Genomic DNA, 17,161 nt, shown 5'->3' with positions numbered 1-17,161 from the left:
AGGCATGACTGACATTGAAAGTCTTCTGTCTGGAATTCAGTTATAAAATAATTCTAATGAATTAAATTAGAAAATGTTAGTAACTACTAAAGCTATTTGAAGAATTTCCTAACTGTTGTTGATTCAATTTATAATAGACAGTTGGCTCAGGAAATTAGTTTGGAGTTGCTCATATTATTACACTTATATCTATCTTTATATTAATTGCTTTTTTCTTTTCTTTTCTTGGTTGACCAAAACACAAAACTAAAACAAAAAACTCCCTTCCGAACTTTGAATTCGACAGTATTTTTCCAGAACAGATCGTGTTTTGAAACATAAACGTATGTGCCATGAAAATCATGATAAAAAACTAAACAGATGTGCCATCAAAGGTGGCCTTCTGACATCTGAGGAAGATTCTGGCTTTTCTACATCACCAAAAGATAACTCACTGCCAAAAAAGAAAAGGCAGAAAACTGAGAAAAAATCATCCGGGATGGACAAAGAGAGTTCTTTGGACAAATCTGACCTAAAGAAGGACAAAAATGATTACTTGCCTCTTTACTCGTCAAGTACGAAAGTGAAAGATGAGTATATGGTGGCAGAGTATGCTGTGGAAATGCCCCATTCCTCAGTTGGGGGATCGCATTTAGAAGATGCATCAGGAGAAATACATCCACCTAAGTTGGTCCTCAAGAAAATTAATAGTAAGAGAAGTCTGAAACAGCCATTGGAGCAGAATCAAACGATTTCACCTTTATCCACATATGAAGAGAGCAAAGTTTCAAAATATGCTTTTGAACTTGTGGACAAACAAGCTTTACTGGACTCAGAAGGCAATGCTGATATTGACCAGGTTGACAATTTGCAAGAGGGGCCCAGTAAACCTGTGCACAGTAGCACTAACTATGATGATGCCATGCAGTTTTTGAAGAAGAAGCGGTATCTTCAGGCAGCGAGTAACAATAGTAGGGAGTATGCGCTGAATGTGGGCACTATAGCTTCTCAGCCGTCTGTAACACAAGCAGCTGTGGCAAGTGTCATTGATGAGAGTACCACAGCATCCATATTAGATTCACAGGCACTGAATGTGGAGATAAAGAGTAATCACGACAAAAATGTTATTCCAGATGAGGTACTACAGACTCTGTTGGATCATTATTCCCATAAAGCTAATGGACAGCATGAGATATCATTCAGTGTTGCGGACACTGAGGTGACTTCTAGCATATCAATAAATTCTTCAGAAGTACCTGAGGTTACCCAGTCGGAGAATGTTGGATCAAGCTCCCAAGCATCCTCATCAGATAAAGCCAACATGTTGCAGGAATACTCAAAGTTTCTGCAGCAGGCTTTGGACAGAACTAGCCAAAATGATGCCTATTTGAATAGCCCGAGCCTTAACTTTGTGACTGATAACCAGACCCTTCCAAATCAGCCAGCATTCTCTTCCATAGACAAGCAAGTCTATGCAGCCATGCCCATCAATAGCTTTCGTTCAGGAATGAATTCTCCACTAAGAACAACTCCGGATAAATCCCACTTTGGACTCATAGTTGGTGATTCACAGCACTCATTTCCCTTTTCAGGTGATGAGACAAACCATGCTTCTGCCACATCAACACAGGACTTTTTGGATCAAGTGACTTCTCAGAAGAAAGCTGAGGCTCAGCCTGTCCACCAAGCTTACCAAATGAGCTCTTTTGAACAACCCTTCCGTGCTCCATATCATGGATCCAGAGCTGGAATAGCTACTCAGTTTAGCACTGCCAATGGACAGGTGAACCTTCGGGGACCAGGGACAAGTGCTGAGTTTCCAGAATTTCCCTTGGTGAATGTAAATGATAATAGAGCTGGGATGACATCCTCACCTGATGCTACAACTGGCCAGACTTTTGGCTAAAAAAAAAATGTGTAAATAATACTGGCACTTTAGAACAGATTAATCAAGAGTGGGGTTACTCTGTGTAAAATGGAGTGCTGTACAGATTTAAGAGCAATGCGTTAAAACAAGTTAAGCTGATATGAATAGCAAGATAATCCAATAACTGTGTTTTGTTTGGTTAGTCAGCATTCTTTGAACTGCCTTACATGTTGTCACCTTTACAGAAGCAATGCATTACTTGTTTTAGATCAGAAACTTGCTATTCCACCTACACCAAGTTTAAAAGGAAAAAAAAAAAGAGACTTTCGCACAATTGTTTCCTAACTGATATCATTGTACATTCTTAGGAGATTAGTAATTGTGTGAAATTTACTCATACTGTTTCTAAGTTTTCAGCATAGTCATGGCACTTCAGCAGGGAATCTGAGTATACTTTACAGACAGAGTGAACTTAAAAGTTTAAATGTCAAGAGATTATGGCTTAAATAAATTAGTGTGTCCTATGAGGGGAAAAAAGAAACCACCTTTTAAAGAATGATATGCCATATACCCTTGATTTTCATTTTGCATTATATCGACTTTTTCTTTTTGAGAAAAGTAATAAAAATCTGATAGTCTAAGACTCCACTATTTAAAAGCCTAATTACTTTAAAAAATATGCATACTTTCAAAACTTTTACCAAAATACATAACTGTTGAAGCATTCACTTCTATATGGAAGTATGCATATTGGTGTCAGTTTCTTTGTACAGTTGTACTTAGATATTTTTTATGATTTTTTCATGTGCAAGTATCAAGGTTTTGAAGTTTTAGTCAGAAGATACTCTGTAGATTACATTCCCAAGAACATAATGCTTATACAAAATGTATATTCCACGTTTTAAAGCTTAATTGTATTTTACTTTACATATACACTTCAGTTAACATAGAGCACTTAGAATCTATTTGGTATTTTTGATTTCTCAAAGTAAAAAAAGTTTTAGATTTTTAGGTTTGATATGGTTGTGTCATAATCATCTCATAATTGAAAATTTTAATTTTTGACAATAAAAGGAAATTGGGTATCTTTGGAACTGTAAAATCTGGTTTAATCCTTCTCTTTCTAGAATCTTGATAGATTGGATAATTAAACAGCATCCAGAGAAACTAAAGAAATGGGCATTTTAATTGCTTATTTTATCTTGAGTTACTTTTTAATGAACATGGCTCATTACAATTTTACAAACCAAAAGTGTTTACTAATTCTAGTAACTACAGTTTCTTTTTCAGCTAGATGAGTGATCGGAAACCTTTTGTTGCATTTCAAAATCTAAATAAACTACAGACTTTATCCTTATACCACGAATGTTTTTTTTAATATTTTGTCTTAATACAGCATGGTACAATAAATAATGCTTTTATATATATACATATTATATATATATATATACTTTTCTAAAGAATGATGGTTTGAGTTACACATTGGACAGTTTTAATTTTTGGAAAATAACAGTTATATTGATTTTATTATCCTCTTTAATTTGTTCCAACTTTTTTGTTTTTTATTTTAAATTTCCACCATCTTTGTCACAATGCACACATACTGATAGAGCATCAGTAATCTAAAATTAATACCCCTTGAAGATGCAGCTTTCTTGTTAATTTCCATTTTAGCTTTTATATTGGCCTTATAGACCTTCAGTCTTTGTTTCAGTATAGAATGTTCTACATTTTAAATTATTTTTTATTTTATTTAATGTTATCCCAAGACTGTTCTCATAAAGAAAGGGAACAAAGAAATATCTAACCTTAACATCTTTTACATTTATTTTGAATATATGGTGTTTTATGATAAGAAATATAAATTATGTTTAATGTGGTTTCCTCTATACTTTGGTTATTAAACTTTGCTTGAAACTTTCCCATTTGACAGCTTTCTTTGCTGCCAAATTTTTCAAGAATTTTAGACTTCTTTGAAGTATATATTTAAGTTTTGCCATTATTGACTCTTAAGCATGGTGTGTCTTGCGTTGCACATCACAACCTCAAGAAGTCATCATTCAGGCGAGATGTTAACAATGAAACTGTGCTCTCTGTAGGAATAGGCATTTGTGTTTTTCTCATACTGTTTATTGGGTGATAGTAGGCATTGATGTCCTGAGTTGTTTGTTTTTGTTTTGAGCCTGATCAGAATTTCTGTTCTGTTGAGAACTTGGTACAGAATAAACTGGGGTTTTTGGTTTGTGTTAACATCACCAGCACAGTTTCTAGAATGTGGCTGTACTGCTGAGCAGTAAGCCTTTGAAAGTGGCAGTCAATGCAAGTAGAAAGAAGTTCAGGCGTTGCATTCCTGTGTTCGCCTTATTTCTGTACATCTACATAATGGCAGACTTTTCTACCACATTAGAAGCATATTTTGAGGTAAATGATATTTTGGCATAATTTACTGACTTACCACTTAAAGTATAGTCATTACTCTCTTTACTGTGAAATTTTACATGCCTACCAGAGTTACCGTGTATTAATATTATCATCATATGATAAACATCTCAACAGTTGGGTTTCCCCATTTTGCTTCAGAAAGTTACTTAATTTCTATCTGGGCATTAACAGAGAAAGCAAGTAGCCTTTTGTGCTGCTTTAAATCAGAATATTGAGGATATCCTTTTGCAATTTGGGTTTTGTTTTGTTTTTTAATTTCTCTTGGTGAGCAAATTGTTCTATGAAAACATACTCTTACATCCTTAAACTTGGTGAAATGTGAGCCAAGGTGTGCTTTCTTAGAACTTGTTCTCACATTTGAAGATTGGAAACAGATGACATTAGATGAAGTAATATCTCTTGAACATCTTCTAAAAGCGCGTTTGTTTTTTAACTTACTGTACACATATTTCATTTAGTTCAGAATATTTGAAGTGGCTCTTAAATTTTTTGGATCTACTTGCAGATTTTCTAGTTGATACCACAGAAATCCATCCTCTTAGCTCTGGCTGAGTGAGGACTGCCAGTGGTCGGGTAATTTTCTCGTTCTGAGAGGCAAAAGAGGCCTTGTGCTCAGGGTAGGCTTTCATTTCCACAGGCCAGAGAAGCTTGCAAAGTGCCAGCTAGGTTAGATCTTTTGCCACTTCTTTCATTTTATTAATTTGGGTTTTTAAAGGGCTGTTTAAAAAAAAAAGCCGGGAAACTTAAAAGTAGGCATTACTGTAAAACTATTTCTTAGACTTAGAACATTTTAAACTAGGACTCATTTTTCCACAGTATATTTACTTGAAGCACTATTATAATCGATGAGAAACTTTTTGACTCTGCAATTTAATTTAAACTTTTTCCGTTTCAAATTGCTTTATTTCAGGGAAATAATTTTCCAGTTGTTTTTGCTATATTCTGCAAATAAAAAACGGATGTTTCCTCTTTCACTTAAACTTTAGTAGGAAACAAACTACAGCAGACAAACATTTCTTGTTGTGTTTGTTGCTTTCTTTAATCCAATGGATAAAAAAGTAAAACCCTGTAAACATTATTTTATTTTTTTATGCAATACCATGCTGTAAATATGGTTCATCAAATAAGGATGTACCTATGATTGAATCTTTAATTCTGCACAGTTAGAGTTTATATATAAACGTGTCTTGACAATCAAGGACTTTTATGTGCGTCTTCCTTTATGATGTTTTATTAATGTTATGCATTCCATTTGTTTTGAAGTGAGTACCAATGTGCTAATTTGTATTGTCTGAAAGTATGTAATGTTTTTACAGCTTGTTTTTAAGAATCTGTAAATATGTACAAACAAATCACAGTACTGCTTTATGTTAGAAGGCATATGATGTTGTACTGTATGTAAGCAATAATACATAGCAGTGCTAACTTTACAAGTAGCATCAGGAAAGTTCTAAAAACATTTCAGAGTTATTATCTTTATTTCATGTAATAATGATTATCTTTAATCAGTTTTTATAAGCAAATTCCATTGTTCCTCCTATTGGAACGTAACACTGTTTACACAGCATAATTGAAGTTGCAGGGGAGACAGGCTAAATCTGACTTCATCTGTACTCACTTTCACTAAGCATTGAATGGCCTTACCACTCTTCTGCAAGATGGAGGAAGACTGCAAAACTTAGTGCCCATCACACTGAAGGAAGGGGTGTGGTTTTTTTCCTGCTTCTGTACTGCTACCTAACTTTGTGGTTTGCTTTGGATTTTAATATTTGTTTCTGTTTTAGATTCAAGCCCATAAGTTTTGAGGTGACTTCAGCTCCATTGTGAAATAGTTCTCTTCATATTTCATAGCTACATTTCAACAATGCTGAACTTTCTACTTTGATTTTTAGATACTTATTTTTCAACCTTGGTTTCTCAGCTGATCAGATGAATTTGTTCAACTTCAATACAAAGAAAGACAAACCTATTGTAGTTTGAATTGAGTAGATATTATACTGTACAGAACAGCTAACTATTTGAACACACACACATCACTGCTTTAGAAATAAACTCGCCAATTTATAAATGTATATGACCTACATTTTATAGGAAAATGTTTTTAAATGCTAGTCATTTATATAATGTGCTTTGAAGGATTTGCTAGTCCACTTCTGTCACTTTTTAGTACACTGGTATCTTTTATATGTAATGTATGCTTTTTATTATTGTAGCAGAGCATTTCAGTAGAAAGAATTTTGCAACAAAATGGGGGAAATTTTTCATTGTTGGATTTGAATTATACTGGATTTTATCTGTGTAGTCTTACTTGTCTTTATTTTAATGCTGTCTGGAAGGGAACTTGGTATCCAAATAAAGCAGGTAACCTCATTTTACTTCAAGGGCATACTGTGTAGTGCTGAATTTAATCTGGAAATCTGATGACTTTGAAAAGAAAAGTTTATAAAAATTGTACAGAAGAAATTAAATGTGTAATGGAAATCCTGATGGTGGAGCACGTTGAATTTTCTGATATATAGTGTTATTTTCCTGGGAGCCCCTATGCCTTCTTTGTATTTCAACTAATAAAGGAAAAAACCTTGTCACTGAAACTGGTAGGATAATAGGATATTCTGATTATACAGTATTACTTTTCCTATCCCATTTTCTGACCCTTTCTCAATCACTGTAAATTTTATTTTCTATTTTCTCTTGATAATTAAACATGTACATAATATAGACACTGTTGTATAGAACTGAATGAATTTTGAGTTGCTGTGCTTAAATGGGTAAACAGGAATATGGATATTGAGAATTTATAAAATGCCAGAACAAATTTATTGGAGAAAAGGGGGCATCATATATGTCCTGGAAGATAAAATAGTTGATGTTTCTTCAGCCCTCTGGGAAATCATTGTGAAAGAACTACAAACTCAGTATCTGACACCAGTGGGTCTTTCTTTCTCCACTTCTCCTCCAAACATATGAGCACTAAATTTCAAACTCTACTCAGGTGAAAATTGCTTTGCAATGAAACTTATCACATTGAAATTTTCACTGTTAAAAGATGTCTGTGATATTTTTAAATACAGACTTTTACATCAGTGGTCAGCAGCTTGGCAACTGAAATTTGGTAAGTCAATATATTTTAAAATACATTTTACCCTCCAAAAATTGTTTTTAAACAATTGGGAGGATTTTTGTTGTTGTTTAAATGTGTTTTTTATTGTCATTGTAAAAATAAAATTTTGCTTGACCCCATATTATGCCATGAATAAATTGCTGAGCCTTCATAATATAGTGAAAGCTTGTTTCATGCATAATCATGGAACAGAGAAATGTTCTTTAAACTGACCTATTCATTAAGAGGTTTAATGAGTTTCAGAGCTTCTTGACATTATTGTCATGTAGTAAACCTTGCCATTTGGAGTTTATAATACCATTTTACGTATTGTGATACTAAAGGAAATTGTTTTTGTTTTATTTTTAATTGAATTATTAGACTAATTTATATTTGCAAATTCTGCATTTAAAATGTGGACACTGGCTGTTTGAAAAATAAAATACAGAATACAGTTTTATGAATAATTTCTTAGCTGAATTTTTCACAATATTCTGATTCAAGTAACTTAGTGATAAATATTTTAAAATTGGTAAGGTTAATATTAAAAAGAGGAAAAGAATGTCTGTATAGAGCGAACAGTTTGGTACACAAATTGGGTAACAAGTAAGAGGGTCTTTACGGTAGCTTTGTGTAGAACGTTATCAGGCAGTTCTAAAATGCAGGAGTCTGGTGTTAATGTTAGTCACCAGTATTTTAGACGAAATAAGTTTAACATAGAGTTAAGAAAAAGAGTGTAAGAATGTATGTTTTTTCTTTATAGATAAGATTCAATTATCATACATGGCTTTTTTTCCCCCCCTGTTTGTGGAAATTTGTTTTCATCCATTTATCTCCTTGCCAGTACTCCCTCCCTGTTTTGTGACCAGTGGGACACATTGTAAGAAAGCTGTCTGAAGCTTGGAGTGCAGCCTGGGTCCTTGGGAGGAATAGAAACTAACTGGCTTTTGCAAAGATTAATCCTAAGACCGTGATGAGTTTATTAGCATGGTGCTTTAACCAGTACATAATACCACCGATAATCTACTAAACCTTGTTTAGGTCACACTTTTTCTTGGATGATGAGCTATGGTAGGGAGAGGGCCAGTGAGATACATATCAGATATACATGATAGTTCTCCCACCTTCTGAAGATTGCAGGAAAAATTGAAGTCATTTGACTTAATGTTTGTTATTGAATCCTTGAAAATTTATCAGGCACAAAGGAATATGAAGATGTTGATGATCGCGTGTTTGGATAGAAGTTAAAAATTCTTTTCAGAGTGCTGGCAATTTTTCCCCCACTTTGATGAAACTGGTATGGTATTGGAATAAATTATTTTCATTTTATGGATAAAGAATCAATGGAGCAGAAGTTTTAAGTGAACTAAAGGTAAATTTAGAGTCTCGTTATTTTAGTTCTTTTTGTCATTTTAAAATGTCCTTAAAAGGACATTTCTAGTAAAAACATTTTACAGACACACTTAGGCAGCTATATAGCCATGTGAATAAGAGCTGGAATGTGAAATGTGATACTGTAAATGAGTGACATTTTCAAAGGGGTTTTTCCAAACTACCGGGAAAATTCAAGTTTAGAAATGGACTTGAATTGTGAAATAGAGAACATTTGAGGCTTTGCATATTTATCCATATGAACTTTTAAAGTTGTTGCTTTCTTAATTTTTTCTAGCTTATACCATTCTTAATAAGATTCTGAAGCCATGATGCTTGTGTCAAGGTGATGAAAGGGGCCAAACAATGTATATTATCTGTGATAGTAACTATATTTTGTTGATTTGAATTCTTACTTGTGAGGGTATAGTATTCAGCATTGATCACCTACTTAGTAACAGGCATTGTGCTAGATAGAAATAGGTGGTTGAAGCTACTAGTATCTTTATATGAACATCTGAAAGGTGTCAACTGCAGGATGGTATCAATTTCAGGATGCAGGGTTGTACTTTAGATTATTAAAGCAAATATTCAGTGTTAGGATGTGTTGGGTAATTTATATGTCATTTCTCAATGAATGAGTACGTAGTAGTCTTATTTTAGGATAGTTTTCTAGAGAGTTTTAGTAAGTTGGTTCCAGAAGATAGAAATATACAGATAAATACAGTGGAAATAAGAAACCATTGTTTAAAATCCTCCCCTAATTAAAATATCAAGTAGGGTTGAATAGGATTATGGATAGGATTCAAACCTGGCCTGTGGAAATGAGACAGTAGGCTTTATTCAGAAGGAACTGACCTATTTCTAAAAAGGAAGATGAATACTCTGTAGGGATTCACCAACCTGAGGATGAAAACGGAGGAGAGAATCACCTCTCTCTTATTGGGGGTTTGGAAATGGATGTTGGAGGATGCTTTCCTGGCAGTAGGCAGGCCAGTGCTTTTAGTCATTCTATCAGTATCAGTCTTTAGAGAATGGTACTAATATTTCTTAAGTACTCGGAAATAACCCCCAACTGGCCATTACTCCCAGACTATTATTATGATACTCTTCATGTCAGATAACTTCCACTAGCCCCTGATCATTTGCTATCTTCTTTTTCTTAGCCGCTTCCTTCAATGTGTTTGGGTCACTGTAAAATTTATGTTTAAACCTCCAATATGGTAGTTTTCCTGTTTTCTTTGTGGGGACTGCAGCACTATCATGTAACTTTTTTCCATGGCAATAATGAAAGTCGAGTGATTGCTGGAGCACAAAAGTAAATGTTAGGAAGAGGACACAACTGAGTAAATGTGTTCAGAACACCTCAGGACTCCACAGGAGACTTTGGCTGAGAGTTGTCCGAGCAGCTTGTGGAGCTGGCCCTCAGGATCTGGGGGCAGGTGATGGCACGCCAGAACAGCATAACCGGTGCTGCATGGGACAGCTCTAAGTAAGCTGTGTGGGACTTTGCTGATTATAATTGTGAGACAGTAGGAGTACAGTTTGGTACTCTTCAGATAAAGAGCAGTGAAATAAACAAGGAATTTAGACCTTCCAAATTCTGGCTCCATCTGGATCTCTCTCTGTAACATCGTCCAAGTTGCTTACTTTTCCTGAATCTGTTTTCTTCATCTGTAAGATGGGCATAATAATCCCCATGAGAGTTGCTGTGACAAGTCATTTGAGGTAATTTGTAAACTATAAAAGCACAAACAGATACTCCCTAGTTTAGATTTTAGAACACAAAGGCAAGATGGAGCAGAGTTGGACAGATGTTGCAAGCTTAATTTTGTGTAAAGCAGCACATGGAATAAATTCCTGACTTGCTGACTATACCTTTCAAAAGATTAAAGTAGTTATGAGAGGATCTACCTGCCTGGATTTAATTGATCAGCAAAGAATAACTACTTAGCAAGGTGAAAGTGACAGAAATTTTGTGAAGTTATGATTTCATTGTCTGAGACCCTGGAAAGGATGGAACATTTGTGTTGCTCTGAGTGAAAACGAAATCAGTAGACTTTCAGGGAAAAGAAATCATCCTTCAAAAGCAAGAATATATTGAACTTTTGAATCCTAAGCTACTGGTTAATCATGAGCAGGGACCTGGCTGCCCCTGAGGCCAAATCAGAGTCATGGACAAGAAGATTGGAGGAGCACAGTCAGCCTCACCAGTTGGGAGGGAGTGATGTGTGGATGCGGGAGGCCTGCCCAGTCACCTTTTTATTTTTCTTTGACCATTTCTGTTTATCTCCTTTATTTTCTTCCTCCTAAATGGCTGTATATATGGGCCATAACAGGTATACATCAATCAGAAACAGCTAGACAGTGTGCAATGCCTGGCTTTTCATACAAGTTAGGTTTATTTATCATACATGTTTTTTAGTATTACTATTTCCAGAGAATTCAAAACTAATTGTTCATCAGGAAAAGACTCTGGACGCCTAGGTTGGTTTGTGGGCTGTTTGAAGGCATTTTGTTCACAGACTATAGATCCATGCCTCACACAAGCAGATACCAGTGAGTGAATGAACAATGTTATGGGATAAAAGAGGCATTAGCAGTGAAGGTACTAGAAGTGGTGGACATTTGATGGCATTAAGATGATGCTATGATCAGGGAGCCTGGAAATGCCGGATTCTGCATTCAACCACAAACTTAACAACAAGATCCCCAAAAGAAATCCACACAAGGACCAATGGCTAGTAAGATATAAGCTATCTTAAGTGCTGGACCTGTTTCCCATACCCTCATGTAGAAATGGGCCAGACAGTGTCACCAGGACCACAGGCCCCTAGAGCGTTTCCTTCCCCTTGGCGCATCTCAATATGTGAGAAGAGTAAGGAACAGTATAGCCGGGGCTTGATCAGTGAACAAGTAGGTCCCAGCCCTTTCCTTAACCCAGTTGTATAGGAACAAAGAACCATGTCTACATGTGTGGCCAGTTAATGGAAAATGACCTTACTCACTGCTGGGTGTGGCCCAGTAAGTGTTCTATGATCTGTTCAGTCAGATTGACAACTCATGGAGTCAGGGCTTGTGAATATTTCTCAAATCCTTTTGAACCCCACCTCTCTCATTGCCACAGCCCAAGCTAACCTCAGTTCTTGCCCAGGCTGCAAGTTTCTGCACAAGGAGTCTTGATAACCTCCAGTATTTTCGCCAGATGAGAATCATGGACAAGACCTTCAGAAGTGTCTCAGTTGCTACTTGAATAAACACTAAGCTCTTACCTTGACCCTTATGTTCTCTGCAGTGACCTTATGTTCACTTGTGTTCTCTGCAGCCGGTAGTCCCCACCTCCCCCACCCGTGAGCCTCTCATCCTCTGCTTTTTCACTACTGAGCTGCTTCCAGTCTCTCACACTTGGTTATGACCCCTTTCTACCACTGGCACGGTTTTCTCTATTAATCTCCCCTCCCCAATTTCAACTACAGCATCACTTGTTCGGAAAAGCTTATCCTGATCTCCCTGATCATGTCACACCCACCCTCTCCTCTGAGTCACCCCCAGTCTTGGACCACCCTGTACTGTTCTTTTCTAGCATAGGAAAGAACTGGCATTGGCTGTTTGTAATGATTTACTTATTAGTGTGGGAATTTGATTTTCTACCTGTCGCGAGCCATCTTGCTCCCCATTGTGTATCTGCATTGGGCACAGTGGTGATCAACAGATGTCTAGAGAATGTGGTTGAAAGAGGGCATTCAGGAACTATGAGTTACACCTGAGGATGCAAAGAGAGCTTGCAGGTGGTGTAGAAGCACTGCCAGAGAGTTTGAGGCTCTGGATAGCAGCTGTGGGACCAGAAAACGGGTCATGTGAATTTCAAAATGGGAGGAAAGGGGGGATTTTGAAAACAACAGATAGCTGAATTGGATTTCAATCTCCAGCAACTTCTAGAATGTTCGTAAAAACCCCGTCAGATAGTTTTTACAGGTCTTATCATTAACTGTTAAAAATGAGGACACTGAGGCTCAGACACATTAAAGACTTTGGACAAAGTTACACAGCGGAAAGGAAGATCTGGGACTCACACTCTGACCTAATTTTTGTCATCTAGACTGTTGAAGGTCTGTGATGGGTCTTACATGATATTTGGACAAAGTTACACAGCAGAAAGGAAGATCTGGGACTCACACTCTGACCTAATTTTTGTCATCTAGACTGTTGAAGGTCTGTGATGGGTCTTACATGATATTTGGACAAAGTTACACAGCAGAAAGGAAGATCTGGGACTCACACTCTGACCTAATTTTTGTCATCTAGACTGTTGAAGGTCTGTGATGGGTCTTACATGATATTTGGACAAAGTTACACAGCAGAAAGGAAGATCTGGGACTCACACTCTGACCTAATTTTTGTCATCTAGACTGTTGAAGGTCTGTGATGGGTCTTACATGATATTTGAACAAAGGCTGAGTGCTAATTGCACTGTTGTCACATTTCAGTAAGACTGCCACAATCATCCATGAAATACTGGACCCTGTTCATTAGGCTTCTGTGTGCATACCATGTTTTCTCACAGCCCCAGCAGGTCCTGGCTCATGGCAGATGCCAGATGGCTGAGGGAGAATGCCTTTCTCTTGACTGAGGGCAAACCCCCAGAGTCAACAAATAGCTTAGATCCTGGAGGAGAAACCTGCTCAGCAGGAGCTGGGGACACCTGACGGCAGGACAGTGGCGGCCCCTCCCTCTCCACTCAGCCCAGCCCGGGAAGTCAGAGCGGGGTGAGTCTCCTGGAGCCCCGTCCCCTCCTCTGGGCCTGCAGTGTGCAGTGCTGGCACTGCCGTCAGGGTTGCAGCTCTTGATTCACCCCCTTCCAACTCCTAGTAGCACATGATAGCCCTTCTGACAGACTTTTTTTGTATCTGGGGCTCTTGGGAAAGCATTTCAAAATCCAGGAAGAAGGAAAACTCTTTTTCTGCCTCATCTCTTCACCTGGATTAGAGAAGCTGGTATAGGAGAGGGTCTGGTATTGAAACCAAACCAAGTTTAGGTTCAAATTCTGACTCTCCCCTCAGAGCCAGCAAACAAAAGTTTGCTGAGTGTGTGCAGAATATCTATGACTTTTTAAGACAGGTGTGATGTTGTAGGAGGTGCATCATGTCCAACTAAAAAGAAAAAGTATACATATTTTATATTTGTATATTTACAAATATATTTGTTTTGCTTGTGTTCTCTGCACTCAGCTATATTTCACACTTTCCCCTTGTCCTTGAAGATTATAATTGGAGTAACACACTATTGTGGACAGGATGTATGCTCCCTCTGATATTTTAGAGAAGGTAAAAACAAAAACCCTAAAATGACTGAGCTAGAAATTCCATAGTTTACAACTTGGCTGTCACTTAGAATCACCTGAGAAGTTTAAAGAAAATGCTGGTGCCAAGGCCCCACCCCATACCCAGGTGATTACAAAATGCAGACCTGGGGGAGAGAGTACCACCAGACTAGCAGATCCATTATTTGCAGCCCTTCTGATGCTGGTTCTAGGGCACAGGCTGTGAGATATGGTTTTGTAATTATTATACATATTTACATTTTGATTTAATGTTTTCAACCTGTTTGCACATTTCTATTTTGGTTGAATTTGTCCAAGTTCTGATCCCTCCCCAGGGTTCAGACTTTCTGATAAATGAGATCATTTTTCAAGACATGGTCTCTTCTCCAGCTTTTACACAGAAGGCAATTCCCAGCACTGACCACTGGAAAGGAACGAGATGAAGGATCTTCTGTCTGCAGCTGACAAGGTAGGACCCATAGAGCAACAGCCTCACTACTGTGGGCTTCAACTCTAGCTGGAGTGGTTCCCAAATAGAAAAAAAAGGTGAGTTTAAGAATATTTCTTAAATGTGAGTTTAAGAGGTGAGTTTAAAAGGTGAGTTTAAGAAAATTTAAGAATAATATTATTTTTAAATATAACTACTGCAACAAGGGTAAAGTCAAACAATTTGAGATGAATAAAAATACTGTGAAAGGAAATGAAATATTTTTTATCTTGGTTAGATGCATTATGTATTTGCTATCTGTTGCTGAATAACAAATTACCCCAAAATTTAGTGGCTTAAAACAATAATAATTCACTATCTATCATGGTTTCTGTGGTCAGGAATTCAGACAGAGTGCAGCAAGGGCAGCTTATCTTTGCTCTGCAGCGTCTGGGACCTCAGCTGGAAGAATCTAAGGCAGGGAACTTGAATCATCATCTGAAGGCTTGTTTCACTTACGTCTGGCAATTGATACTGGCTATTGGTAGGAACATGTGGTCTCCCCGTGTGGCCTGGGCTTCCTCACAACATGGTGGCTGAGTTCCAAGGGTAAGTGCTCTGAGAGCACGGAAGCCAGATGGACTCCCTACTGCCTTTATGACCTAACCTAGGAAGTCAAGCAGTGTCATTTCTTTCACTTCTATTGGTTGAGGCACTTACAAAGGTCCATTTGGCTCAAGGGGAGAGGACATAGATTCCCATCTCTTTTTGAAGGAATGTCAATGTCATATTTCAAAAGAGCATATCGGATGGAATATGTTAATGCAGTTATCTTTGGAAAATGCAATCTACCCCACATTGTCTTTTAATTTTCTTACTCATTTTTTCAGATCCCAAAAATAACGTGCTCATTGTAAGAAAAAAATTCAATAAAAATCCAAAATTTGTGCCCCAAACTTAGATTTCCTCTCCCATTTTACTATCTCAACCCCCCTCTCTACAGATAACCACTGTTAACAAATGGATGTGTATTTTCCATACAAACTATACACATATATGCACTGCTTAAAAAAAACTGTATATGTTATTCTACAATTTGCTGTTTTTACTTGTTGTTATGTGATGATCAAAGTTCTATATTAGTACATATAAAAATACCTAGTTCTTTCTAATGCTGGCTATCATAGTATGGCTGTACCATAACTTATTTAATCAGTCTTCTATTAGTGGTCAGTTAGGATGTTAAATTTCAAAAACTATTACAAAGTAATGATGCAGTGAACATCTTTGTACTAGGTCATATAGGGTAGTATATTAAAAATGGAATTGTTCTGTTCAGAGGTTATGCAGGATTCTATTTTTCAATACAGTAAGAGTATTACTATTTTTTTACAGTTATATCATTGTTATAAATGTACATTAAGCAGGATACACTTTTTTTATTTGCAAATGGACAGGTTTCTCTAGCCTTAACATGAAGAAAAAAGACAAACATTTGTTCTTAGGTATAGAAGATGCTCATAAGTTTTAAAGGAAACTTTTCATTTGTTTAGAAAATGATGAGTGACAAGAAGTAGGTGGTTTTGAACAGAGGGGTGGATTTCCTTTTTTAATGTTTTTAGCTCAGGCTGATATGGAATTGAATGTAGATTCTTCAAAGTTCACATGACACCTTGAGAGAGGCTCATCAGAAGGTGACAGCAAACAGGAAATCAGCTTGAGGCAAAAAAACGAAGTGTCAGGTGTGACCCCCCAAAAAGTGAAGTTGCTCAGTCATGTCTGACTCTTTGCGACCCCATGGACTGTAGCCTACCAGGCTCCTCCATCCATGGGATTTTCCAGGCAAGAATACTGGAGTGGGTTGCCATTGCCTTCTCCAGGGGATCTTCCCGACCCAGGGATCGAACCCAGGTCTCTCTCATTGCAGGCAGACGCTTTACCGTCTTAGCCCCCAGGGAAGCCCCTGTGAAGCTGTTTCCATGCGGTTTCAACCGGGGACCTTTCGCATGTTAGGCAAACGTGATAACCACTACACTACAGAAACCACACACGTGACCCCAAAATAAATAATAAAGATGGCACTACTCTCTGTACAGATGTCTGTACAAACATGAGATTCCAAAAATACGCCCACCCAGCCATCCATTGCTCACAGGTGGCTAATCTGTAATTCATCCTGGGGTTCTTTCCTCTTACAGAGTGCATTGGTACAAACTTCTTTACTGGGAAAGAAGTTCTGACACATGCTACAACTTTGAGAACACGATGCTAAGTGAAAAATCAGACATAAAAAGGACAAATGTCATCTAATTTCACTTATATGAGAAAGGTTGGAGAAACAAATTTATAGAGCCAGAAAATAGAGATTACCACTTGCTGGGACAAGAGGGCTGTGGGGAATTACTGCTGAAGGGTACCAAGTCTCAGTTTGGGGGTGATGAAGTTTTGGAAATAGTTCAAGCTGCACCACGTGGTAAATATTATTAATGCCACTGAACTATACCCTTAAAAATCGTTTAAATGGTACATTTTATATTATATATATATTTTCACATCAAAATCCACACACACAAAAACCCAAAAAACCCTTTGCTGGAGCAGAGGAGGTTGGGGCTCTGTCAGTGTTCCCATGACTTTGCCTTCCCTTTTGTTTTT

At 37.2% G+C, this 17,161-nt stretch overlaps 1 protein-coding gene across 6 annotated transcripts in view; it reads left to right on the top strand.

Moving 5' to 3' along the window:
* ZNF148 (zinc finger protein 148) overlaps positions 1-7,008 on the top strand; it is a 131,826-nt gene extending 124,818 nt beyond the window's left edge. For 5 of the 6 annotated variants that reach the window (XM_010834283.1, XM_010834288.1, XM_010834284.1 and 2 more), the window contains one exon: positions 287-7,006. In XM_010834283.1, the coding sequence (XP_010832585.1) occupies positions 287-1,885 (1,599 nt within the window). In that variant the 3' untranslated portion in view covers positions 1,886-7,006. Of the gene's footprint in view, positions 1-286 lie in introns of all 6 variants that reach the window. The other variant, XM_010834287.1, reaches the window with a different exon arrangement.
* The last annotated feature ends 10,153 nt before the right edge of the window (positions 7,009-17,161 follow it).

The sequence above is a fragment of the Bison bison genome, unplaced genomic scaffold, assembly GCF_000754665.1.
Source record: "Bison bison bison isolate TAMUID 2011002044 unplaced genomic scaffold, Bison_UMD1.0 scf7180017864032, whole genome shotgun sequence".
Lineage (NCBI taxonomy): Eukaryota > Metazoa > Chordata > Mammalia > Artiodactyla > Bovidae > Bison > Bison bison.
The sequence above is the reverse complement of the archived record's forward strand: the minus strand, read 5'-3'. Positions and strand labels throughout refer to the sequence as shown.